At 36.5% G+C, this 27,376-nt stretch overlaps 1 protein-coding gene, 1 non-coding gene and 1 pseudogene across 4 annotated transcripts in view; 2 read left to right on the top strand and 1 right to left on the bottom strand.

The window, feature by feature from the left end:
* LRPPRC (leucine rich pentatricopeptide repeat containing) overlaps positions 1-27,376 on the bottom strand; it is a 99,379-nt gene that overhangs the window by 12,664 nt on the left and 59,339 nt on the right. For all 3 annotated transcript variants that reach the window (XM_086327197.1, XM_086327198.1, XM_086327199.1), the window contains exons 26-31: positions 19,634-19,702; positions 18,740-18,830; positions 12,656-12,798; positions 12,414-12,519; positions 7,714-7,840; positions 1,985-2,073 (exon numbers count right to left, since the gene is read on the bottom strand). In XM_086327197.1, the coding sequence (XP_086183323.1) occupies positions 1,985-2,073; positions 7,714-7,840; positions 12,414-12,519; positions 12,656-12,798; positions 18,740-18,830; positions 19,634-19,702 (625 nt within the window). The remainder of the gene's footprint in view (positions 1-1,984; positions 2,074-7,713; positions 7,841-12,413; positions 12,520-12,655; positions 12,799-18,739; positions 18,831-19,633; positions 19,703-27,376) is intronic.
* LOC147363412 (heterogeneous nuclear ribonucleoprotein A1-like) lies at positions 9,771-10,817 on the top strand (annotated as a pseudogene).
* On the top strand, positions 21,801-21,887 carry LOC147363411 (small nucleolar RNA SNORD35). Its single transcript, XR_015137498.1, has one exon. It is a non-coding gene; the product is annotated as a small nucleolar RNA SNORD35 (small nucleolar RNA).

Genomic DNA, 27,376 nt, shown 5'->3' with positions numbered 1-27,376 from the left:
AGTGGTTCCCATGCACACCCTCTGCCCCGAGTAATACTCATTATATTGCCAAGTTCTGATGTATCAGCTATTAATATTCCACAACAGCATAAGCTAGTTAAATTAGATTAAGACTGAATTGGCTTTATTCTTCTTCCTGCTTTAGATGGAATTGAAAAAAAGAAACCTGAAATTTTTTTTTTTTTAATTGGGAGCTATAGTCAGCCATGGACCACAACTAAGGTAATATGGATAGTGCCAACACCATCCTGCCCTTGACAGTGACCATTGGAGGTTATCAGTCGGTGGGAGGCACGGAAAGCGGGCTCATGACTTCTGCTCTCAATCAGTCTCCAACTGAATAGATGAAAACAGATGTGAAATTATATCAGTTTCTTGTTGTTTTCACAGGATAACCTAACATACAAGTAGGGTAGCAGTCAATTAAACATTGATCAGATTCTGCTCAAAAAGCAACCTCTTGAAATTAAAAAAAGTATTTTATCCTGATCTCTATGTCTACAGAAATATAAGCTTTTTACAAAAATGAGCTTATTGATATGGGGAGAAAATTTAATTTTTTGATGTTTTAAAATTGTTTATCAGGGACTTCCCTGATGGTCCAGTAGTTAAGACTCCACACTCCCACTGCAGCAGGCATGGGGTTCGATCCCTGGTTGGGAACTTAAGAGTCCAAATGCTGTGTGTAATGGCCAAAAAATAAAATAAAAATACAAAAAGTAGAAAAAACTTGTTTATCATTTCTGCGTTTAAAAGCAACTTGCCCAAAAGCCTTTGCTACTGAAAATGAAAGCTTTTAAAGTTTTAATAGCAAACCTTACAACACTCCATTATGACTAAAGGCTGGGCTGTTTAATGCGCTGGTCCTGCCTATAGAATACTGAAGCAGCAATTCTGCAAAGGCAGAAATCATCGCTTACATACTCAGTCCTCACTAATTAGGAAGACATCTATATAGTCTAATACATCTAGGCATTACAGGTAACATTAAAGCTGCACAATTAGACAGCAACTTTCAGAGATGTGAAATTCTATTATAAGCATGCAAGTGAAGAATAACACCATTCTCACAGACTGAAGAGAAAACTAGGTAATATATATATTCAACAGTTAAAAAGCTGTTTCAACCTTCCTTAAAGAGTTCCTAAGTAGGTTTTGCTACATCGGCAAAAACTGTGGTTTTTGGCTAAAATTCAAACATAAAATTAAATATGAACAGATGCTTATCTAAATTAAGAGAATCATCATTTTTCCCCCTTGGGAGCTCATTCATAAGCCCATCCCATCCATATCCATCCCTTTGCAAACCCATAAATAGCCTCTGCCAAGCAAATGGCCCCATGTCCCAATCCTCCCCAAAGTCATCTCCAATTTCTCTGGTGTTATCCTCTTAATATTCATTTAAAAACTCCAAACTCCAAATAAACATGGTATCTTACTGCTGTTGGTATTATGAACTATTAAAAAAGTATTAGATTAAGTTTTAAAAATCAATATTATAATCATTTGGTGCACAATCCCACACATTTAACACTCAATTTAACTCATTTGCTATCTCACACACAACCAACACAATATGCAAGAAACAACTGCTGGGAATTGTTTCAGATGCTCTAAAGTATGTTAATTTCCAAAGCAAAAAATGACTTGTGCTGTGAATTTTAACGCACTTGAAAGCCTGTACTTTCTCTCGTTCTGGAACACAAATTTTGCATGTCTGAAGAGCTGTGATTCATCTTAAGAAAACCCATCTTGTGTTAAATGGAATGGAAACTGGACTAAGTGGTCAAATGACAAGTACATTCACATTCAAGCTGTATTATAAATGCATGTACAGTAATTTACGTCTCTCAGCTACCACAAAAGGCTCTTGATAAGCAGGTAATTTGCTAAATGGACTCCTTTATCCAAGTATTCGAAGGGCGTTACAAGAAAAATCTGCAGAGGCATTAATGTGACGTAAAGGTCAAGCATTGTGACATACCTTTCAAATAATCCCGCCTAACTTGCGTTATGATGAGGAGGCTGTTGGCAGCATCGTTCAGTGTGAAGCCCTTGATGTGGGTCTCAGCGCTAAAAGAAGCAGACATTTAGAAAGGAATTACTGACATGCTTCTGATACGATAATAAATGGTTGAGCACCAAGGTGAAATTATAAAAACTACTGTTCGTATGTTAAAAATATTGCTGCAAAATATCGACCTGGAGACAGCTTTTGTGTTATCCTGTCAATGGTTATAGAAGGATAATTTTTTTTTGCATTCTGACAGATGACAAAGTTGGAAATGAGCAACAAAAGAAACAAAGTACAAGATTTTTTTTAAACAATCGGTTCAGATTCTTGAATGCTGACATATTAGATGACTAAAATAACTGCATGCCCTGCATTGTTCTACTGTATCCTAAGCGGGATACTTTTTCTTTTTTTTCCGACACTCACCGTAATTTATAACATGTAAAACTAGTCTTTCGGCAACAAAAATGAACATTTATTTTCAGCACTTTATATTTTAAATATAAACTAAAGCGTATTATTAGCACCATCTCATTCAGTTGATTAATTTTCAAATTTCTGTCATCTAGATACATAGTTTTTAAAGGTGAACCTACTGCAGAACTAAAACCACGGTTACAGTAAAATGTAAGATTTCACATAATCTTGTCCCAGCCTTAAATTTGAAATCCCCCAACTTTTTAAAACTCAAGGGCAAAAACTTGCTTTACTTATGACTAAAACCTACATGATTTAATAAAAAGAAGGAAAAAAAAACCCTAGCCAGAGATGATCTGTTTGCTACACAGTGTGTGTATCACCTGTATTGAAATTTCAGCTTCCTTAATGCCCCTGGGGTTCATCTCCTGATCAGGAAATCTCCAAAGGTCAGAAGGAGCAAAAGCAATTGCTGCCATTTGCCTTCTCAAGCTCAGTGATGGTCTGGCTGCTAACAACCTTGGCCTGCCGACACGAACATCTAAGCTGAGCAGATTGCGAGAAAAGCAGGGTCACTGCTAAATTATTCTCATCAATCCCAAGAAAATCCTCCAGAACACCGTGATGTGCCCATCCTCTCAGTCACTTCCAGCCTCTGGGGATCCCCCCTGCAGTTCCCGGGTGCAGGATTTTCTTATTCCCCCGACGATCCTCTTAATCCCACCAAAGCACCCACTGCTCAGTTCGACTTGTTTCCTTTGTCCCATCTGTCAAAGCTCTTAAGTCAACAACTCGTGCATGAGACTATAAACTGCAGACAATAAAGGATTTACGTTCTCAATCTCTAGCACGATTAAATAAACAAGGAGACACTATTAAAATTAACCTCACTTCTTATGCCAACATTATTACATGTATTATACGATACTTACGTGAAAATATTAACTAAAATTCATTAAAACCACAAGGTAACAAAACTTCTGACACCACTTGATGTCAAACCTTTTGAAAATCTCAAAACACAGAATATTTTTCTTTTAATAATTTCTTCCTATCTCAAGAAGGTATGTATTCAATACAAATTTGAAATTGGGGATAAACAGGAAGAAAACTCTCCCCAGGTCTATTATATGCTGAATACATACACGTTTTACATATAGAAACTGACCAATCACAACCAAAATGTTTCAAACTGACAAAGGGAGAAAACTACAAAGCATACTGATAACTTTGCAACGGATTCACTAATAGAACAAAATAAGAGAAGTTTACTTCTGATTCTTAATTATGATCTTTCCTTTCGGAAAAAAAATCTAGTAGAGATGTCAGATCAAACTTACTGTGATGATGAGAATATTTCTTATTCATGTCACCCAATAGGGTAGCCACAAGTAACATGTGGCTACCTGGCTACTGTGGTGGAGAAATGGAAACTTTAATTATATTTAATTTCAGTAATTTAAATTTAAGTGGGCAGTTATAGCTAGTGGCTACTGGATTGGACAGCACAGAACTATAGATATTTTAATTTTTAGAGCTGCCAAAATAAAGGAAAAAAAATCACAGAGAGAAAAGGGTATCAATCTTTTAACTCACAATCAACTGCAAAAGTTAATCTGTCTTAACCAAAGAAGATAATATTATAGGGAAAGTTTCATCTTAGAGATTTCAAAGCAATGACTGGTCTATGGATTGTACTTACATAACATGCACGTGGGGCATTAGGCAGTGATCAGAATTTATCTTACTTTGGATAACAAAAACTGGCCAATCCAGTAAAAAGCATCAGTGATTGATTTAACATTATTTTTAGACAGAATAAATAAGCTAGTAGGAACAAAAGAAAATAAAGTGCTATTCTCCAAAGATAAAGCAGAGCTATCACCACATGATTCTCAAATTTCATAACTATACAGTTCAGTGTTAACAAAGATTTAAAATAACAGTTTATATAACCCTTACTGATTTATGAATAAGTAGTTCCCCTCCTCTGAAAAAATTCACTATACCTAAATTTTTTTTTGGAACACGAAGAAATGTATTTCTAACTAAAAATGAAAGAACATCATTCTTTCAAAAATTTTAAAGGCATCTGTTACTTTTGAGGTTTCATTACTTGTTGGGAAGGTTAAATAACCTTCTTAATAAAACTGAAGAAATCTCATTAGTAAGTAGTCAAGTGAATCTGTAACACATTAGAGACAGCAAAGGTATAGCAAAAACAATGACTGCATTAGTTCAACGGGGAAACAACCGTTCTTAAGAATGAACAAGTGGCATCATGTAGGGAACTATAAGAGACTGCTATTTATGGAGTAATGTGAGAGTAATAGTGCCAGAAAAATACTAGGGGTACAGCCACTTGCTACAGTAGCTCATTTGGCCAGACCATATTAAAGTAATGATGGCTCTAAAAAAAAAAAGCAACAATTCTGTTTCATTCTGATCACTGATGCAGAGCTGGAAGTGGAAAAGATGACCTAGTGGAATGTTGGTAATAAACCAGGAAACCAATGGAGGGAAGTTATAGGACATTCCTTTGGTAACAAAGAACTGGAACTCTAACTTCCACTTCTGAATTCCCAGTCCAGAGGTATTTTCAAAACTACCCAATGCAGATCTAACCCAAGATACAATCCTTACAATTATTCATAGTTAGATACAACATTTTATTGGTTCAAGGAAAAGGATGTGCGCAGATTCCTAGATTAAGTGCCTCTGGGCATTCGAAAGCTTTGCACCTAGGATTCTCTTTTGCTCACACAACTACATGGGGAAGCCATCTACAAAACACTCCCCAAACGGTAACACAGCAAAGATGAAAGTGACCTCAGTAGTACAGCAAGGGTTCGTGAAGATGCAGAGAGGGACGGGAGGAAAGAAGATAAGCCTACATTTTACAGGCTGTGGACGTAAGTGGAAATAGATGGGATGTGCTTATGACCACCTTCTAGGTCAACAGCTTTCACACTTGTTTGATGGAGATTCTCAGTCAGACATGGTAAAAAAATGATGTGTTACACCACAAACCAGCACACCAATATACTACACACATATAACAGAGAGCAAATGTTCACAAAATATCTTTACTACATGGAGTGCTTTGGTGTTTTCTATTCATTAAAAAAGATGTTGATTCTGCCCCATTGAATAAAATTCATCATCTACTAACTGGTTACAAATACAATCTGAAAAACGATTCTAGACCAGGGGACTTCAGTAAGAGTATGCACACTGTGAGAATGCTCTAGGCGATGCAAGAAAAGGCTTGTGTCTACTTTTAAATCTTATCCTCTGAAAAATTTCTATTTTTGGACTATGTTTTATAATATATTTACATATCATACAGTAGTGCAGCTCACTGAGAATGGTATGTGATCAAAATGTTTAAGACACAAGATTCTTGAATCAGCTGCGATGTCTAGTAAAATGCAGATTCTTGGGCCCTACCCTAGATCAGGCGAGTCAGAACTTCTGGGGTGGGCGGAGAGGAACCTGTGCTACCAGAATGTGAGGTTCACCGTTCAAGAAGCAGCCAAGTTACAATGAAAGAATTATATAATCTGTGCTTTGAGGAAGTATTTCAGAGGTCTTTGTGGCCAACCTCACGATTATAAGACTTTTGAAAAAGTTTTCTTTGTTTCCATCTCCTCAGATAATCTCAACTCAAAACTCTCAATATCCAATTCTCAACACAAAATGTCCCCCTTTTTTTCCTGCTGTCCCTTCCTCCCAAATCCCTGTTGCCTCAAAAATACCTTTGATAATTAAGCATAGTGTTTAGTCAATACTTTTTTGAGAACAGTAACTTTTGGAAAAAATCTGCACCTCCTGGATGACTTCAATGGTTGTAGATGACAGGATGCTGTTCAATGTCAAATTTTTCAAGTCACTAATTGAGGATACACTGAGTATTCCTGAGATAGATAATTTAATTACTAACAGCAACTGAGTAAACACACAAATGAGACATAATGCATTAAGAATCTAACCTTAAGTCTTAGTGTGGCTGTTCAATATCAAATATACAAATGACTCAAGATCATAGATAAATATGATGCATGGGTATATCCACATACGTAGCACTTATATGTACATATTATGAATGTATATATATACACATGGCATGTGTATATATACAGAGATATAGATGTATTTCCATACACAAGTACAATCACACACAACATATTTTTCAAAATAGAATATCAAAACATAAACAGTAAATATGGCCCTATGGTGCCTAACTTTAACATAACACTAATATTAACATCAGGTTTTCCAGTGAACTCCAAGAATGGCAAACATCCGTCTTCTATTCAGGATTCTAATATTCCAAAAGTGCTGCAACTTAAAGATTTTGAAGGCCAAAAATTAGCCAGGAAACATCATTTCAAAACTTGCAATATACTAGGAACACACTGACTTTGGCCATTGAAAAATAAAGCTATTGACTCATTAACAGGACAGGTCTACATACCAGAGCAGGTAACCTTGATCCACTCCTTTCTAGGCCCTTCCTCATTATTTACTTAATTTCTGAAGTTAATTCCTTGGGAATAAGACAACTGAGTCAGTTAACTAACACATCAGGGAAGAAAGCTTTACTTTTCTGATTTAAAAAGTATTTTACTCTAAGGAACTAGCCAGAGAGACAAAACCATTACCACTTACACACCACAAAACAGGTTACAAAACAAGAAGGGACAGAGAAAAGGTATTTAAAATGTGCTGAGTACCATATATTTTTTCCTACTTCACCCTATGTCTTTCAATGCCTAGAAGAATTAATGTAAGATTTATTATCATTTCATTACAGAGAAGAAAAACTGAGGTTCAGAAATAGGAACAAATTTTCCAAAGGGCTTTCAAGTACAATTCAAAGCCTTGCGTAAGTTCAAAACCCTTGATGCCTTCATATATTAGGCTGCTTCCACCATAAAAGGTACACAGATCGAGCTGCTGAACAAGAAATAAAACAGATACCTATAAAACAAAACAGAACCCTCCTCCCAGAAAAACCAAACTACTTTTCTGTATATGAATAGCATACATGAGTTGCGAGGTTCTATACGGTAAAAATAAAATAAACTGCAGTGTGCAGGACAAATAAAAGTTCTATCTTTTGTAGTTTAAAAACCCCCTTAAAATTAAAAAACCATTTATATAATTCCTATGGGTAGTTGAAGACAATTAAGCAACTGTTACTATAATACATTAGAAAAATCCTAATTATAGGTTTTTCTTTTTTGAGTGTGAAGTTTAATAAATGAACTGATACTTACAAATCTTTCACTTGCATTGCTTGCGTAGAATTATCCTTCATCAAAAGTAAGTTTATAAGCCTGGCATAAGCTTCATTGTCAAACACAATGTTTTGCTTTTTTGCTGTCAGGAAAATATTAAATGCATCTATGAAGGAAAACAAAAAATGAGATGACATTATTCTGAAATGGCAAAAAGGAGGGGGAAAGCCCTGAAGCAAAGCCCCAAACTCCCTATTTCTGCTTCTTTTAATACTCACCCAGTACACCACTCTAAGAGATACATACTGACCAAATAAGCAGATGGTATCACTGTTCCAATCTTTAAAAAAGTAAGGGACAGTTTTGGAAACTACTACTTAATTCCAGTGGATGGTAATACAAAGGGCTTCCTTTTACAATGATTTTTTCATACTAGCTCTCTAAAGTCAATAAATTATTTTCATGGCAGTAAAAACAGAACACAGCTCTTCTGAATTTGTTTGTCAAAAGATCCCAGTTTCAAAATAAACTGTAAAATGTGTGTTAAAGTCCAAATAAACCAGGGGTATAATTTAGATTGAGGGGAGCAAAAGATTCACTTTAAAGCAATCTTTAATCTATAAGTGGGTGGTTACTACGGTTAACATTTCAACACAATAGCATTAAAGTGAATATAGCCTATAATTCTAAAATTAGGAGATCAAATTATTTGGCTACGACAGGACTTATACAAAAACATACAATTTTCAAATATACAGATATCTAACAAGTAAACTAAGCAACATTTGTTTGACTGATTAACAGTTTTATTTCACTTGTTCACAATAACTGTCAGTGAATGAAAAGATGTTACCAAAAGAGAAGTAACTACACTTTTCAGTCACTTACTTTTCTGAAATAAAATTGCCTGGCTATAAACACCCAACTGAAACTATAATCCACACTCTGTTGTGTATAAACAAGTCACAAAAAAGGTGGGGCATAACGGAACTATCACTCAAGACCTTTTATGGATATAAAGCTCCATGTAAAGAAATACAGAACACATAACTAGGAATGAACATGATATTAAAGCTCAGAAGAATATTCTGTGCTACTTTAGACATTTCTTAACAAGCAGGAAAAAAAAAAAAGAAAGCCCAAGCAGAAATTATGCTTGTGTTTACAAGTTATGGGAGCATGAACTAACCCTTCAATTAAACTGAAGAGACAATACCAAAACCTTAACCTTTCAAGTTAAATTCTGAGAAAACAAGAGAAAAAGATATGACACTAATATTTGCATCTTAACTAAGAAAAGACAGACTTTATCATTCAGTACATAATGCATATATTTTTCTTTAAAGGTAGCTTAGAAATTATGATGTATTGTAATTACTGGCTACAATAGGTTCACTACTTTGCTAAGTGAAAATTTATAGTAAGTACAGTCTGAGTACTTAAGATCAACAATGTAATACAGAAAAGCTTACTAGTTGTTTTCTAAAATTGTAGTCTTGAATTCAGTTTTCAAAGTACATTTTGCCAAGCATTTCTATACAAAAGTAACTAAAACCTCTTGAATTAACAGAATGAAACCAACTAGATAAATGCATATGGTATATTAAAACTAAAGCAGGGGTATATCTTTATATTTATAATGCATTATATTTAGTTAACTGGTTAGATGTTTTTACTTAAATAAAAACAACTAAAAAAAGGCAATATATGGAGTTTTGGAATCTTAAAATAGGAAGTATACACTAAATGTACATTCATTTCAGTTAAATCAAAATTCTATTAGAATATTTAAACAGTATCGATAATAATGAACTTTAGGTTTAAGAGATACATGGCAAAAGACTCAAGGATGTATTAGACTGAATATGCAGCCAAAGAAAGTAACTCAGAAAGAATAAAGTTATTCTGCAGGATTGAGAAAGCTTAAAAGTTTAGCTTAATTCCTACTTCAGACACTGTATATCTGTGTCACAAAACCTGTCACAAAATTTCTAGTTAAGAAATTAAGAGTGAGATATGTTCGTTATGTTCCTCCTTTCTGCCCATGGACGCCGCCCCGAAAGCATCATTGAAGTCTCCCCCTCTCCACTGCCATCATGTCTAAGTCAGAGTCTCCCAAAGAGCCCGAACAGCTATGGAAGCTCTTCGTTGGAGGACTGAGCTTTGAAACAACTGATGAGAGTCTGGGGAGCCATTCTGAGCAATGGGGAACGCTCACAGATTGTGGTAATGAGGGATCCAAACACCAAGTGCTCCAGAAGCTTTGGGTTTGTCACATACGCCACGGTGGGAGGTGGATGTGGCCAGGAATGCAAGGCCACACAAGGTGGACGGAAGAGTTGTGGAACCAGAGGGCCGTCTCAAGAGAAGATTCTCAAAGACCTGGTGCCCACTAAACTGTGAAAAAGATTTTTGTTGGTGGCATTAAAGAGGACACTGAAGAACATCACCTGAGGGGTTATTTTGAACGGTATGGGAAAACTGAAATGACTGAAATCGTGACTGACTGAGGCAGTGGCAAAAAGAGAGGCTTTGCTTTTGTAACCTTTGATGACCATGACTCCGTAGATAAGATGGTCATTCAGAAATACACACTGTGAATGGCCACTACTGTGAAGTGAGCCCTCTCTAACCAAGACATGGCTAGTGCTTCATCCAGCCAGAGAGGTCGAAGTGGTTCTGGAAACTTTGGTGGAGGTCGTGGAGGAAGGTGCAGCCATCGTGGTGGCAGATATGGTGGCAGTGGGGATGGTTATAATGGATTTGGTAATGATGGAAGCAATTTTGGAGGTGGCGGAAGCTACAGTGATTTTGGCAATTACAACAATCTTTACATTTAGGACCCATGAAAGGAGGAAATTTTGGAGGCAGAAGTTCTGGCCCGTATGGTGGTGGAGGCCAATACTTTGCCAAACCACAAAATCAAGGTGGCTATGGTGGCTCCAGCAGCAGCAGTAGCTATGGCAGTGGCAGAAGGTTCTAATTACTGCCAGAAAACAAGGCTTAGCAGGAGAGGAGAGCCAGAAAAGTGACAGGGAAGCTACAGGTTACAACAGATTTGTGAACTCAGCCAAGCACGGTGGTGGCAGGGCCTAGCTGCTACAAAGAAGACATGTTTTAGACAATACTCATGTGTATGGGCAAAAAACTTGAGAACTGTACTTGTGACTAATTGTGTAACAGGTTATTTTAGTTTCTGTTTTGTGGAAAGTATAAAGCATTCCAACAAAGGGTTTTTAATGTAGATTTTTTTTTTTCCCACCCATGCTGTTGATTGCTAAATGCAATAGTCTGTTCATGATGCTGAATAAACGTCTTTTTTTTTTAAGGTGCTGTGTAAAGTTAGTCTACTCTGAAGCCATTTTGGTAAACTACTCCAACAGTGTGAAGTTAGAATTCCTTCAGGGTGATGTCAGGTTCCATCTGAAATTTATTTACAACCTGCTTTGGTGGAGAAGCTATTGTCTTCAGAACCTTGGTGTAGTTGAACTGACAGTTATTTTGTTGTGACCTGGAGTTCACCGTTAAAAGGGTCACCCTTGCCAAGTCATGGAGTTCTTTTTTGGTTATTAATGATTGTTGGCATATCCTATGCAATATATTTAAATTGAATTATGGTACCGATACAGTTATAGATGGGAATGAAGCTTGTGTATCATCTATTATCACGTGTATTCAATAAAAAATTTAATACCCTCTTGGGAAGAAAAAAAGTTAAGAGGTTCTATAAATTTCTAAACTGATGGCTTTCTATGGAAGAGAACTCAAAACTGTCAATACTAGAATGAAAACAAATCTGCTGCATAATGGTTAAATTATCATAAAGCATACTTGGAAATCTAGATAAAAACTGGAGAAATTAGAGATAACAGAAGCATTCTACAGAGAAAACTTAAGTGAAGAAAATGGAAGTAGTGCATGATCTGGGAAGAGTATGATGAAGTCTAAATGAAAACATCTAGAATGTGAAAGGCAAGCTTGTAACAGAGGGTTCAAGATAGTCATAGAAATTTTAAAGTAGTCTTAAGAGAGGTAGGCATACCTTCTGGAAATATTACCACTGAAAAAAGGGAAGAGCAAGAAACGGGTCTCATATCCAGCCTACAACCTTGAGATGTTAAGCAGAGATACTGTATGAAGCGTGAAGTCCTAACCGTTTTTTGCTTTCACATAAAATCAAAACATGTAACAAATACATTTGCCAAAAAATTTATGATCACGTTATTTTCAAAGTGCAATTTTGATAAAATAACATCTATTTTAGTTTTCATTATGAAAAATTTCAAGTGTACAGAAAAATATAAGGAATAGTATAATGACCCCTGCCATATACTCATTGCCTACATCTAATAAGCAACATGTTTCCTGATCTGTTTAACCTTTAAACACATGGCTCCTGACTTAAATATTTTATGGCTTACAGCTTAAGTATTTTAAAATAAATTACAGAAATCTTCAGTTTTTTCATTTCTCAATACTTCACTACTGATCTCAAAACTCAATGACATCTATAAATCATAAGCTGTTATTCTATCTAATATAAACATGAGAGTGATTCCTTAATTACCTACTACTGAGTCGACATTTAAATTTTCCCAATTGTACCAAAATGTCTTTGTTAAGTGAAAGAAAATAACTAATATATACAGAGAATTCCATCTCTTCCTAAATCACTACTGACTTGCTGGGCTTAGATCCCACGCTGCTATCTAAACGAAGACCCCAGGGCACGTGTTTACCTTTGTTTCTCCTCGTGCGGCAGGCATTCAATAGCTCTTTCTGGAGATTAACTTCTACAGGTGAGGGTAATGAAGTTGGGGAATCTTTTTCTTCCTCATACCACAACTTAAAAATAAAATTATTCAGTTAAAGAAAAAGTGGTAAATACAGCAACCATTTTCAATGTAAAGCTGGGTTAATCTATAACCTAAATTTACATCGACGACAAAATCTATTATGCTTGTAGTTAAAAACAAATTACCTCGGGTACATCAAATGGAACCTCTTGATTATTGTTCCTAAGGATTTCTGCTAATAACCTTAATGTCTTCTCACGAGGAATAATATTTTCTTCTTGCATTTTATTCCAGACAGCATCAGCTTTTTGCCAGTCACCATTTACTTCTGTAAAAATAAATAGAAACTAATGAACATACTAAACAAAATTCATGAAAATATTGAAAACTTTTTATTTGCTGCTAAAGCAAGTATTCCAAACACTGCCTCCAGGGAAAGGACCAGGGTATTGCGGACCAAAAGTGAGAAGACTTCTCTCTGTACACCCTTTTGTACCTTTTGAAGTTTAAACCACAGAAAGTCCTTACCTATTAAAACACAAGAAAAGAAAAACCACACTTCATTAAAAACTTCTCAACTACGAGCAGTAGACTCTGGAAAGATGATAGGATGCACATACACAGTCCAGTACACAGCTACAATGACTGAAAACGTACAAAGGTATGAGCTTTGTCAAAAGCGACAAATCAACAAAGTTTTTTGCTTAGTTCAATAGGGAGAATCCTGTCTCTTCTGTCGACCTTAAGAACTTCTGTCAGTGTGTAATAGATTTCTCATGTCAACAGACTTAAGTAAGATTATAGGGGGAGAGGAAGGTTATTGGAAAGAAACTGGCAGATTTCCTTCATAATGAAATATCTAGTTTCTTCTGTGTGATAACCTAGTTTTCACAAATAGCAAAAACTTTAAGAATCAAGACTTCATTTTTAAACATTCTATGAATTTTGAAAAAAGAGAAAGTCATTTAAGTTTCTGCCTGTGAAAAATTAGAGCAAAATATGAAAAAACTTATGACACTAAGTTCAATACACCTGTTACAAAGAAATACTGTTTTAAAAGTGGCCTTTTGAAAATATGAATAAGAAATATATCAATGGTGTATGGTCAGCTGCAGGAAGAGGGTTTGTTTCAGGACACGAATGTTTCAGAAAACATAAGAATGTTTGTTTCTCAAAAATATCAAAATACTAAAACACATTAAATTTTCCTAGATTTCCTCCCACCCTAAAATTGAAAAGCTAATAAGCTTTTTGATAACGGACTCTTCAAAGTAAAAAAAACTCAAAGAACAAAAACAAAACACATTCACACTCCATCAGAAACGTCCAGTAAAGAAAAAGAAAACAAGTAGAAAATTTCCTAGGAGTCATACATAGATGGCAGCCCAAGGTTTCATACGGAATATACTAAAAGGTGAACCAAACAGTAGAAATTAACCTAAAGTTCAGAGTGATTTTATATACACTTTGATAATAAAATTAGCCTAACATAAAATCCTTACTAAATTTACAATCAATTTTCAAAGCAAGATTCTCATAAGCTAATTATGCTTTTCCTTCATTAAGATGTTTTCATGTAATATAAAATTCAACAGTAATTTTTCAAGTATGTTAATATATAAAACTTTATATATATAAAGGTTATCAAATACACTTTAATTAAATAAAAACAAAAACCCAAGCCCCCAAATCTTTAATTCTGTAGAAAGGGAAAGGTGGACCACTTCTGTTTCATGCCAAAGGGTACTATGGACTGTGGAGGACACAGGGAAAGTTTCCACACATTGGGGACAGAACTGCTTAGGCACTTTTTTTAAGCTAATAATTATTATTTCGGATAGTGAAGAGATGGATGCGGTTCCATGCTTTCAGACTGGAAGGAGTATGGGAAGATAATTCACTTTGGTAGAACAGGCTACAACAGAGAGGCACCTGTTCAAATGGACTAACAGCTTACAAGAAAATATTTCAGAACACAGATGAGAACTAGACAGCATATACAGCACGAAACTGAGATATACACACTTTCTATCTTGGAAATGTACCTGGATTACAGAATATAGAACAAAAATTTGAGGCAACCAAACTAGTCAGTGCCAAAATCGGTAGCCATGCTCTCACCAAGACACACAAAGGCTAAGGCTTTCATAATATACCCCGGGGGCTTTAAATTCCTTTAACCAAAACAACAACAATCATACTTGTTATCTGAAAAATCAAACAGCCCACAGACTTGGCTGTAACCAGGGAATGGGCACTGCCTCAGTAATTCCATCACTTTCCTGGAACTCATGGTTCCTTCTTTAAAGAACAAAAGCACTGATGTACTAAATGATCTGAGAACTCTTAAACTATAAAAACCAAGGAATTTTTGACACTATCAGTGAATTTTACAGGAACATAGCTGTGGGACTTCAATGTGGGGCCATCTGACTAGCATGTAACAACAGTTGGCACTTCACACACGGTTCCTATAGTGTTAAACTGAGACAAAGATTTCTAGAGTTCAGAGTTTTAATTATAAAGATATTGGCAAGTTTTTATGTATTACTGACAGGATGGGGTAGTTTCTAAATTTCCCATGTGTCAATCACCAGATTACGGTCTCTAAATATCATTCCTCTCTAAAATAAGGTTTGGACAGGAATTACGCCACATAAGCCGGGATGGTCCTGCTTGGCCTAAATATACGGACCTATCAAAGACTAATGCAGTATGTCAAATGACACAGGGAGCTGATGTAAAGAGGTTCCCAGTGGCCAAAGACAGGACAATTTGGGCACCAAAAAGAATAATGACTGCAAGGAAATGAAACACAAATATACCAAAGAGTTCATAAACTCATTAAAAAAATGTTTAATGACCAACTTAGGAGGTTCCAGGGATACCAGCACTTAAAACTGGTTAACTAAAAGGAGAAAAGCAAGCATGTATCTTTTCCTATGAATTTATTTCATATTAACAAAATAAGCTACAGAACACAGCGCACAAAACATGTAGAGCATTAAACAATCAAAATAATAATAGGTGTATATGCAAAAAAATACACGGATACAAATGTAGAGAGAGTGATTTGGAAGGATGGCCATGGACACATTAACTCAGGTATTGTGTGGACACAACATTTGACGTTTTGCTTTGTATACTACTGTACTGGCTGGGCCCTTCAGTAATTCAGAATACATTCATGTTGTGTGTGTGATAATGGAGGAGGGAAGACTATACAGCATGAAAAAGAAATGTCAATGGTCATAAGTAAAGAAAATAGCACATAAATAACATCGATAAACACTCAGGGCGGTTTTCCTGTTTTCTTTTTCCTCCCAGTTGTGCCATGCAGCACATGGGATCTTAGTTCCCTGAATAGAGATCAAACCCAGGTCCCCTGCAGCGGAAGCATGGAGTCATAGCCACTGGGACCACTAGGGAAATCCCATAAGCGTTCATGTTTTAAATGCTGGGGTTTTAAAAATAGATTCAAAGAACTTTTATTGCAAAATTATGAATGTAAGGCAGCTCAAGTTTTGGCGAGAGTACTTTACATATACAAAGAATAAATTCTCTTCTTTGTATATGTAAAGAAACTGAAGTGTTTTGAATATAATAAAACTGTAAGAAGAAAAAACTGTCCTTTAGAAATAAGAGAATATTCCTTATTAGTAATGTTAAAATAATAATATATATGCAGGTGAGGGAGTTGTTTCATTCATGTAATGTTTGTTGCAGGGCTTAGGAGCTAATTTCACAAGACTATCACAGTGGGAAGTCAAAATACCTTAGAAAGGAGAGAACTAAAGTTTGAATTATGGCAGATTCCTATAACAGATCACCTTTGAACATCATATTATTAAGTAGAAAAGGAAAGCTGGTTTAGTAGAGCTAGTATTTACAGGAATGAAGAGAGTTACATTTTTATTCCTTAACCTCCATTATAGTTCCATGGAGGCTGGGTGTTACAGAACCATGGAGCAATGTATCTCTGTCTTGTGCATGTTTCTGTAGTGTGCTGTAATTCACAACAAAGTAAGTGTGTACATGTGTGTGAAAGGTACTATTTTAAAATAAAACAAGCAAAACTGCCCTTTAACAAATACTCCAAAATAATAAAATGAACTCCTTTCAAGGGCTAAAATTATATTATGAAAAAGAATGAGTTCATAAAAAATTCCAATACACTGAACAAACTGTTTTCTCAGAAATCCAGTCTGGACTTTTCATGTGTTACAGGGCCACATTTCGTATATCATTCCATACTACATGTTCCTTTTCAAATAAATTGTGCTTTATAAATTATTCAACATATTTAAGTAGTGGTCCAAGTTAGAGGGCAAAAAAGGGGCAGGGGGCACATGCAGGAGGAGACAGCTTGCTTCTTCTTTCAGAAAGGGAAGGTTTAGGGTTACCACAACCACATTATTGATTCATAACATGACAGAAGCTGGGTTAAAAAGTATACACTTCCCTATGATGATTCCTCTGGATTCCAGTCCCATGAGAGGCCACTGTCATGCTATCTCACCCTCAGAGGCTCCTCGGCTGAGCAGAGGAGAGCTTCTCAGACTATTGGCTCAAATACAGAGCTGGGAGGGGGTGTCCATCAGAACAGACAGAGGGATTAAAGAAAACGCTAATAAACCTCAGAGTTTACTGGTAAGAGTTCCTGCTTATCCCTAAAGGAAATTTTAAGATGAACTTAAAACTTGTTTTTCCTTTTCTTCCTTTTGCTGACAATAGCAAAAGGTCAGCTCCAGAGGGAGAAAGAAGCCTGTAAAGCCGGCCGCCTCTCATCTTCCCTGGACGCACCTCCTGTGTCCTTGCAGCTGTTCTTTCAGCCCAAGGGATCGGCAGTCCCAGCTCAGGTCCAGCTCTTCTGAAGAACGCCAGTTTTCTATCTGCAGTGCCTACCTCAATGCTAGCACTGTGGGCTTCAGAGATATTTCTGAGTCAAAGACTTCTATGGGGATGACTTTAAAGGTTGAAAACTCATTTAGATGTATCACTTCGGTATTTTTAGTTTGCAAAAAATTAGAACTTATGAAAGAAAGAATTCTCTCAAAGTAAGAAAAAGCAGGGGGAGTGGGGAGAATTAGCACTTTAATACAGGTTATAAACTACTATTTAAGGATTAAATGCCTAAAACCCAAGTTTTAAAATTCTATACATTCAACAACAACCTCAGTGTTGGATGCCAGAATCTGATCATCATTCAAGGGAAAAGTTTTAAGAATTACATGTGAACTGTATGTCAATGTAACCAACGAATGAAATGTAAGATTTCCAGCATATTTAATATACACCATCAAGATGTAAGACAAAGCCTCCAATGATGATAAATACGAGTTCAAAAAGACAAATGAATCAGCTTATTCACTGCTGTCTATGTTTGGTGAAGGAAAAAGAAGAATAAATCAAGATCAAATATCTTATGTAGGAAAGGAAGGAAGAAAGGTCACCGACTATTCCATCGTTTCTCTCCACAAAATACCTTAAGAGACTACACAGTTCCAGATGTGTAAACTTGCATAAACATACTAGACAACTCCTTAACAGCAGAGACCCCAAGTTTCAGAAATGACCGTCACTTTCAACCCTTAGTGCAAATACAAATTCAGCTTAGGGAAACAATTAAGGTTGTGAACAAAGATTAAGGTATAAAGACGACTAATGTAGTGTTTTATAAGATGGAAAACTAAAATCTAGTCACACGTCTAGCAGTCGGAGACAAGTTGAGTAAACTCTAATATATCTGTTCAATATAGTCACTGGCGGATGATAAAGTGCAGAAAAAGGTTGGTAATATAGAACTGAGTCAAAACTATCTTACAATACAATCACATTTTGAAAAGGAATTTTTTACAATGAGTCTGTATATAAACATGCATTTTTCTGGAAAAATATCTAGACACATGAATATGTCAATGATTACTTATAGAAGTGACTGATAAATTTACTAAAGAATTTAAATTAAAAGAAAAAAAGAATAGTTTCTCCTCAAAAACTCCCATTAAATTCTGTGGCTCTGATGAAGAGTTTACTCACTTTCTCATTATTGCAGTAAGAATGTCAGGGAAGACCGTAGGATGTCTAGTGAAACAACACAACATTTTGTGATATAAATTCAATCTAGCCTCTACTTGAGCCTCTGTGGAAGACTCCACAAGTGAAAACCCCCAGGAGCTTCCTCAGGGCCTGATGTTCCTTTCCAGGCACTGCCTTCCACAGAATAAATGTCTCAAAATACAAACATGAGAAAGAGTCATATTACTTACTATATAGTTTTAGCAGACTGTAGTATAGCTGGTCTCTATCACATTCAAATAGCTTCTGTGTCAGCTCCACTAATTTTTCTAGAGTTTCAACCTTAAAAATAAGATTAACAGAGGGATCTAGATTGTATAAAGGATGCATTTTATAGTTGACAAGTCACAGGTGAATAATCCTTCAAATCAGCTTTACCCAAAGGGCAGGCTAACTTTACTTCAAAGGTTAAAGGACTGAGCACAAGAATGTAACTGTACTTAATGCCACTAACTATACATGTTAAGAATGATTAAAATGATAAATGTGATGCCATATGTATTTTATCACAATTAAAAACAATTTTAAACTAAAGAGCTAAAGGATTCTTTGGAGACAAGAATACATATGAATGACTCTCTAGTTGTGAAAACCTCCACGGAGGAGCATTTTGGAAAATTCAAAGATACTGAGGGTGGAGGACTCAGTGAGTACATCTATATCTGTTAACAGGAATATTCTCCACCCCAACTTTATACTCCTCTTTCCCTGTGGCTTTTTCTTGGCACGATGTGAGAGGCATCTGGGCTGGAGTAAAGTAGAAACTCCACTGGGCTCCCATCAAGCATTTCCTCTGGTCACTAACGACTGAAGCAGGTTTCAACTGCCAAGGCAACGTCAGCCCTGCTCAAACCAACAAGCAGAATGAAGCCAGCTGAAATCTTCAGAGCCCATGTTATTATTTTTAGGGATTCTGTAGACCTCAGGAACCAGAATTAAGTGATTGCTTATTTGGAAAATCACCAAGGTAACCAAAGGTAACCAAAGCTACATCTCATGAAATCCCCAAATGCTCACAGGACATGGAGGACACTTGCTTTCTACTCACAGTTTTGGGTGAGGGAGACCAGAAATTAAACACAAACCTGATTATTTGCAATACATCTATCACAAAACCACTGAAGTCTTGTAGGCCGAGCTCTAATGCCTGGAGTCTGTAAAATAAAATAATCATACAGCACACAAGGTAAGGCTTTAGCCAAATGTTAATTTTCCCTCAATGACAGTTTTCCTTCTAATGACCCTGGCTGCCTCCTTCCCAAATGTATATACTAAAAGAAATCTATAACTTAATCCCACAGTTATCAAGGACCTTTAGGATTAGAACAACCTATACTTAACCAATGTCTAGCAGATTCGGGTTATTTCAAAATGCTACTCTGTAGGTCAATTTTAATTCCATAAATCTATAATTATTAAAAATGGCTAAGCGTTCTGTAGTTGAAAAAGAAAGAAACCTTGAAATGATGGACTAAATCAACTCCAAAATATATCAAATTAGACACACACACACACACACTTTATAGAGATCCCAAGAGATTCAGAAAGCAAAAATTATTAATACGTTTCATAGACTTAATAATTATCACAATGATAAACCCATGGCTTTTACAGAAACATGCCTTGTAAAACTTAGTGATGAAAGTATTCTGATTACCACACATGCCTGCCTAGTATCGAAAACTAAATGTTTCAAGAGCTAGGTACTAAAAACAATCCAAGTACTCAGTTAGTTCATAGTCTTAGCTTATTTCAATAATTGAGATGTATGTTATAGCCTCAATTAGGAATAACTAATAATTAGTCAATAATTCTAGTTTCAAAACAATTACTTTACAATTTTGGATACTAAAATAAAAGACAAACCACTTCACATTTAATTTCAAGGATCTATCACTCTACCCATAGCATCTTCATCATCTATGAGGGCTTCCCTATGAAAACACTACATTATTTAATACATGATCACAGTATTATGACAAGAAAACAACATACCCTGGCAGCTCCAGTCCAGAGGACATGCCTTTACTGCTTTGTTCACTCAGTTTTGTGGACTACACCAAGCAACCCTCAAATCTGATCTCTTATTTCTAAGTCCTCATTATGTTTTATTTCTTAATATTGTACAATGTTAAATTAAAAGCTGATGCAAGAACCAACATCTCAGGGCTTTGGTAGAACGACAAAAAAATTGGTATAGAAGTTTGTAAATTAAGTGTTCTCATTCTAACCGTGCAAGTACCCAGATTTTGGGTTACAAGAAATAAATGTGGAATAAATTAACTGTTGATATATATATATTCTCAAACATCACTAATTTTACTTTCACATCCAATTTCTACTCAAGGATGTTCTCACATTATCTGTTCTGTTTCACGTGCATTACACTGAAAACGAAGCCAACATCAAATGTACACAAAAAGCCCTTGAAAAAAATACTAGATAATCCTCTTTAGAACATGGCAAAATGTAAGGGCTACATTCACTAACAACTTTCAATATTACTGCTCATCCAAATGGCAATGATCTAAATAGCACAACTTTCATGGCAAACTCTTCCTTTTTGTGGCCGATTAATCTGCCTGTCACTGGCAGGACAACTGACTTATATGGCAGATATTCCTATGCTTCATTATGAAATTAAGGACTGTTTTCCCAAATCAATCTCAATCATCAAAAGAACATCTAGGTCAGATTAACTAAATCTCCTAGGCTTCTGTAACAGTCTACATTTCTGGCTTATCTCTTAACATCTTATTGAATTTTAAACACTGTAAGTTGAAAGCAAAAAAAAAAAAAAAAAAGAAAATGTAATAAAAACATGGAGAATAGAATTCCAATTGGGATGCTAAATATAACTTATCCAAAACTAGTTAATGCTTAATTAAAACAATGAACTCATCTTTAATTTTTCCTGTTTTTCCTATGCACAATCTATTTAATAGACAGTGAGGATAAAGTAATTATTGTAATTTCAAAAACAAACAGCATGTTTGTTTCCACCTGGGTTACTGTGCTTCAAAACACACTTTGTGCAGCTGCAATTCAGAACCAGGTTCACTTGTATTAGAAAAAAGTAATCCCAATTTAAAAAATAATTTTCATTAATTTCGTTACATCACTGATATAAATTTGCTTTTTTCATAACAGGCTTCTATGTATATTAGTAGAAACAGATATTAAGTATAATATTGATACTTATCATTTTGAAGTGAAAACAGATGAATATTCTTCTACTTCAAACTCCACCTCAGCAAATGATGTCTATTTCACGATGCTCTTCAGATGCCCACCCTGGGCAGTGCTGAGAAGGCCACTTGGCACAACTGATGCTGGAAGCAGGGCTTCCTGGGAACCCTACTCAACGGCCCCCTGCGTCCTGGACACCCCGGGCTGCCCATGGCTCCCTTCCCTGTGGGGCCTGACCAGGAACTGTCCCCCATCCCCCCAGAAAAAAAAGAAAAAAAAAAAAAGACAAACTCCCCTCAAAGGAAATCATTTTAAATTTAACTAAAATAGTGATTTTTACCTGTTCTGAGTTTTGTTACCATTACTGCTAGAAATGGAAAATGGAAAACCACCACTCTGGCTGCACGTCCTCTAGCTGAAGTAGTAGGAGGACAATCAAATGCACGAGGAGGAAGGGACAAACAAAACCAGTAAGAACCAACTATCTATCCCCAGAGCCAAAACAGCAAGGAGTAAAAGGGCATCATGGTAAGTATTAAACCTTTCAACAAATGTCCTTTCTCTACACTCTCCAGAGACAGGCTTAAAGACCATGTCTAGTAAGGAGGAAAATATGGCTGAGCAAGTCAAACCAACCATCTATCATTAACTAAATATGATCCCAGTGTTACAGAAGATACTAAGTAACTCGTGAGAGAGAGGGAGTATAAACTGGCACGAGAACTGACATCTCCTGAAATTTGGGGGACGGACGCGGAGGAACTGGAGAAGGAAATGGCAACCCACTCCAGTATTCTTGCCTGGGAAATCCCATGGACAGAGGAGCCTGGCGGGCTGCAATCCCCTGAGTTGCAAAAGTTGAACACGACTGAGCACACATACGCACACAGTGGGGGAGCTAGCTCTAAAATCCCTTCTTTATATGTGAGATCCATTTTGGCTTATTAAGGAAGGCAAATTAGAATAAAGCCCTGAATCTGATCTGTTAAAGAACAAAGGAAGGAGGAACAAAGGTTGGGAGACTGCTATAATCCAAAATTTTGGTCCTAAAGGCAAAGTCATAAAAAGAAGGGATATGCCCCCTGAGAAGATAGCAAATTTACTCTGGCTGAAATGTTATGGAAGAGAAACAGCAGAGAAAGAGAGAAGGAAAATTCAAGAAAGAGAAATTCTGGAGAAATTTTAAGTTGTTTTGGTGATTCAGATATTAAAGGTTGAGAGATCATGGAGGCTGAACTGAATACATGAAAAAGAAAGTGAAAGTGAAGTTCACTCATGTCTGACTCTTTGAGATCCCATGGACTGTAGTCCACTAGGCTTCTCTGTCCATAGAATTCCCCAGGAAAGAATACTGGAGTGGACTGCCATTCCCTAGTCCAAGGGATTTTCCTGAGCCAGGGATCGTACCCAAGTCTCCTGCATAGAAGGCAGATTCTGTACCATCTGAGCCATCAAGAAAGCCCCATACTGAATACATAAATACATCAAATCAACAGGTCCAACACCTTAAACTTAATGAAACATTATATCTTACCTTAATTTTTTAAAAAGAGAGATCATGGAAGCAGAGGCAGAAATGGTGTAAGTGTACCAACAGAAAATCTGAAATTTCCAAGTCCATGACAACTACTAACTAAATAACCTCCACACTCACACCCTGAACTGAAGTTTCACCACCCTAATTACTCCTCAGAGTTGTTCTGTGAGGCTCACAGGAAGATGCACATGAAAATCATTTGAGAAGTGTTAAAATGTTACTAATATTGGTTATACTACTTAGCTTGTAATCTAGGTTTGAACCTTAAGAGATGAGGTTAGAAAGAAACGCTAAGTAAGTTTAAAGTAGACTCTTACTCATATTTGTGTTTGTATCCTGAGAACTTAGCTGTAATTACTTTGCTGCTCAAAGAGTTAAGAATAAAACTGATATAATTCTCTACAGAAACTTTTAATATGGTTATTTAACATTTCATGTCATTATTTAACTTTCTGTACTTGTTTGTACCATCTCTCCCTGGACTTAAGCTGCAATCTTAAAAAGATAAAATGAATCATCTAAACAGTGTTAATTTATTTAAATGACCCACAACACTTCTTTCCTGGGAGGCGAATGAACTTGACTAAAAGAATGAAGTCATTTTCTCTAAACAAAGAAATACCACCCTATTTTATCATAATATGTAGCAAAAGAAGTATAGGACTAAAATACTAGAACTCAGGAGGCCTGGGTTTTAGTCCAATCTTTGCTACTATGAACCATAAAAGAGGTATCATCTATAAACACACAACAAAATTTTTGTCTTTATGCATCAGGGGCCTTAAAAATAATAACATATGATCCACTTCTGAGAAATGATCCTAAGTAAATAATCTGAAAAACAAATAGGCTAGGAGGTAAAGATGTGAATTATGATGACTACTTACAATAGTGAAAAATGTTCTCAAAAGAGGAATGGGCAAATAATCTTATACAAAAGAATGATGTAGTCATTAAAAATGCTTTAGAACAGTTCTTACTGACGTTCAGAGAATGCAGAGAGAGCAATGTAGGGTGAAGAAAGTATTATGTAAGCTATATGATTCAATTTCAAGTATATACAAAAGAAATATGCATTGAATAAAGGACAGAAAACCTACAAAGATGACTAGATGAGTAGAGGCACTGATAGTGAGTCTTAATAAACTTGGTGTATTTTAAACAGTAACACATGTTAAGCTTTACTTGAATCTATACACAAGCGGAGGGTTTCCCTGATAACTCAGCTGGTAAAGAATCCGCCTGCAATGCAGGAGACCCCAGTTTGATTCCTGGGTTAGGAAGATCCCCTAGAGAAGGGATAGGCTACCCACTCCAGTATTCATGGGCTTCCCTGGTGGTTCAAGACGGTAAAGAATCCATCTGCAATGTGGGAGACCTGTGATCCCTGGGTCGAGAGGATCCCCTGGAGAAGGGAATCCAACCCACTCCAGTATTGTTGCCTGGAGAATCCCCATGGACAGAGGAACCTCGTGGGCTACAGTCCATGGAGGCTGCAAAGAACTGGACACGACTGAAATGAGTAAGCACAACACAGCATCCACAGGGGGAACAATCAGGCTGCCCATCATCACTGGGAGACAAAACACAACACACAAAGTGTATTTATCTGATATTGAAGTTTACAAAAATAATTTGTGAACATTTCCCCAGTTGCACATTTCATTCCAGAATGTGCCAGAAGAATACTGGAAGGAACAAGGGACAGTCAGCCTACAGAGGATGAGACTGAAGATGAGAGAAAAGGGTTTGACTTCAACACAAGAAAGAACATCACAGAGAAAGCAGAGCATAAAGCTAACATTCAGTGTTTAACACTGTCCCAGACACTCTAGATGTGGTCTTAGCAGCGTTGTCTGATAAAGCCTTAAGAGAAAGAACAAGGATAAAGAAGAGAAGTCCTGTCCTGCTCTGGGGCCTTTGCACAGGTAGTGTCCTCTAAGTGAGATGTTTTTGCTTCCACTCATTACCTGCCTTGCTCCTAGTTCATCCTTTAGTTCTCATCCCAAACATAACTTCCTCAAAAAGATCTATCTAGTCTTGAAATAGATACTTTTATAGCACGTTCTGTTACAATAAAACAATTATTGCACTTTCATCTTTCTAAAGTCTATCTTTAGGACAGACTGTAAGATGTGATCCATAACTGTTTACTGAAGGAAGGAAGGGAAGAGAGAAATGGAGGGGAAATTGATCACACTGGGAAGCCACGCAAATTTTAGAAACCATGCAAATTTTGCCCACCACCTTAGTTAAAGGACTTGACCCAGTTTTAAGTTATGAAATCTGCCAATGCCAACTTTATAAGGGTTCATGATGGGAGGTGCTGTTGTCAGACCTCAATGTATCTCAAGTCAGAGCTTAGATGCTCTTATGCCTCTGTTAATTCATCATTGTTGTTTGGTTGCTCAGTCATGTCCAGCTCTTTGCGATCCTATGGACCACAGCCTGCCAGGCTCCTCTGTCCACGAGATTTCCCAGGCAAAAATACAGGAGTGGATTGTCATTTCGTTCTCCAGTGGATCTCCCCATGTCTCCTGCTTGGCAGGCAGATTCTTTACCACTGAGCCACCTGAGAAGCCCTTAATTCACCGTAAGTCAGTTCAGTAGCTCAGATGTGTCCGACTCTTTGCAACCCCATGGACTGCAGCATGCCAGGCTTCCCTGTCCATCACCAACTCCCAGAGCTTGCTCAAACTCATGTCCATCAAGTCGGTGATGCCATCCAACCATCTCATCCTCTGTTGTCCCCTTCTCCTCCTGCCTTCAATCTTTGCCAGTCTCCTCCATACTTTCTGCTAATTAAGGTCACTAGCATTGAGATATCTACTATTACGTATCATTTAAAATGACTGAGTAAAGTGTCCTGAAAATCCCCACAACCACTATCCTAATTCAGATCCTATTAATCTTACTGTCCCAAACCTCCTTTCATCGATCACACATCCTTCTACTAGTATAAACTTCTTCCTAACATTGCTGAGAGTTCACTGTCTTCTGAATGAACTCCAGCCTGCTTATTCAGATACTGAAGGGTCTCTGCGAACAACCTACCTTTACAAGGTATTTCTTTTAAATCCTATACCCCAGGATGAAAGATTTATTTAGGAAATCAGGAAAAAAATAAAACTGGCTTTGTTTGCAGATGACAAGATCTTATCTGTAGAAAATACTAAAGACTCCACCAAAAAAACTATTACAACTGATCAATGGATTCAGTAAAGTTGCAGGATACAAAATCAACATAAAGAAGTCAGTTTGACTGCTATCCACTAGGAACAAAATATCTGAAAAAAAAATTGAAACAATCCTAATTCACAAGATTATCAAAATGATTTTAAAAAACCAAACAAACCCTAGGAATAAATTTAACCAAGGCTATGAAAGATCTGTACATTGAAAATTATAAGACTTAAGTCAGACACACAACACACACACACACACTCATGCACACAGAAGTCCTGCCATTTGCGACAACACAGACGGACCATGAAGGCATCATGCTAAGGAACGTAAGTCAGAAAAAGGGGAAGACTTTATGATTATCACTTATATGTGAAATCTAAAAAACCCAAACTCCTAAAACCAGGGCATAAAATGGTGGTTGCCAGGGTCTTGGGGGTGGGGGAAACAGGGAGATGCTGGTCAAACAGTACAAACTCCCAGTTCTAAAATGAGTAAGTTCTGGGGATCTAACATACAACACTGCAATTAAATCTAATAATACAGCTTATGTACACACACACTCTCATGTATTTGAATGTTGCTAAGAACAGATCTTAAATGTTCTCACCATAGAAAGGGTAATTATTACATGAGGTAACAGAGCTGTTAAATAACACTACCATGGTAATCATTGTGTAATATATAAGCATATCAAATCAACAGGGTGTACACCTTAAAGTTATACAATGTTAAGTGTTACTAATATCTCAATGAAGTTGGAGGAAAAAAGGAACTATTTAGAGATTTCCCTTTTCTACTTCTTTGCTCTACCTCTTAATACCTTTAACACACTTCCAACCCCATCAAACTCCCAAATGTGAAGAGTGCTACCACATCCATCAATCCGCACCTTAAACTCCGTTATCAGTAAAGTCAC

This window comes from Bos grunniens, chromosome 11 (assembly GCF_055505025.1).
Source record: "Bos grunniens cultivar Pamir isolate PY7600 chromosome 11, Bosgru_T2T1.0, whole genome shotgun sequence".
NCBI classification, from domain to species: Eukaryota; Metazoa; Chordata; class Mammalia; order Artiodactyla; family Bovidae; genus Bos; species Bos grunniens.
The sequence above is the reverse complement of the archived record's forward strand: the minus strand, read 5'-3'. Positions and strand labels throughout refer to the sequence as shown.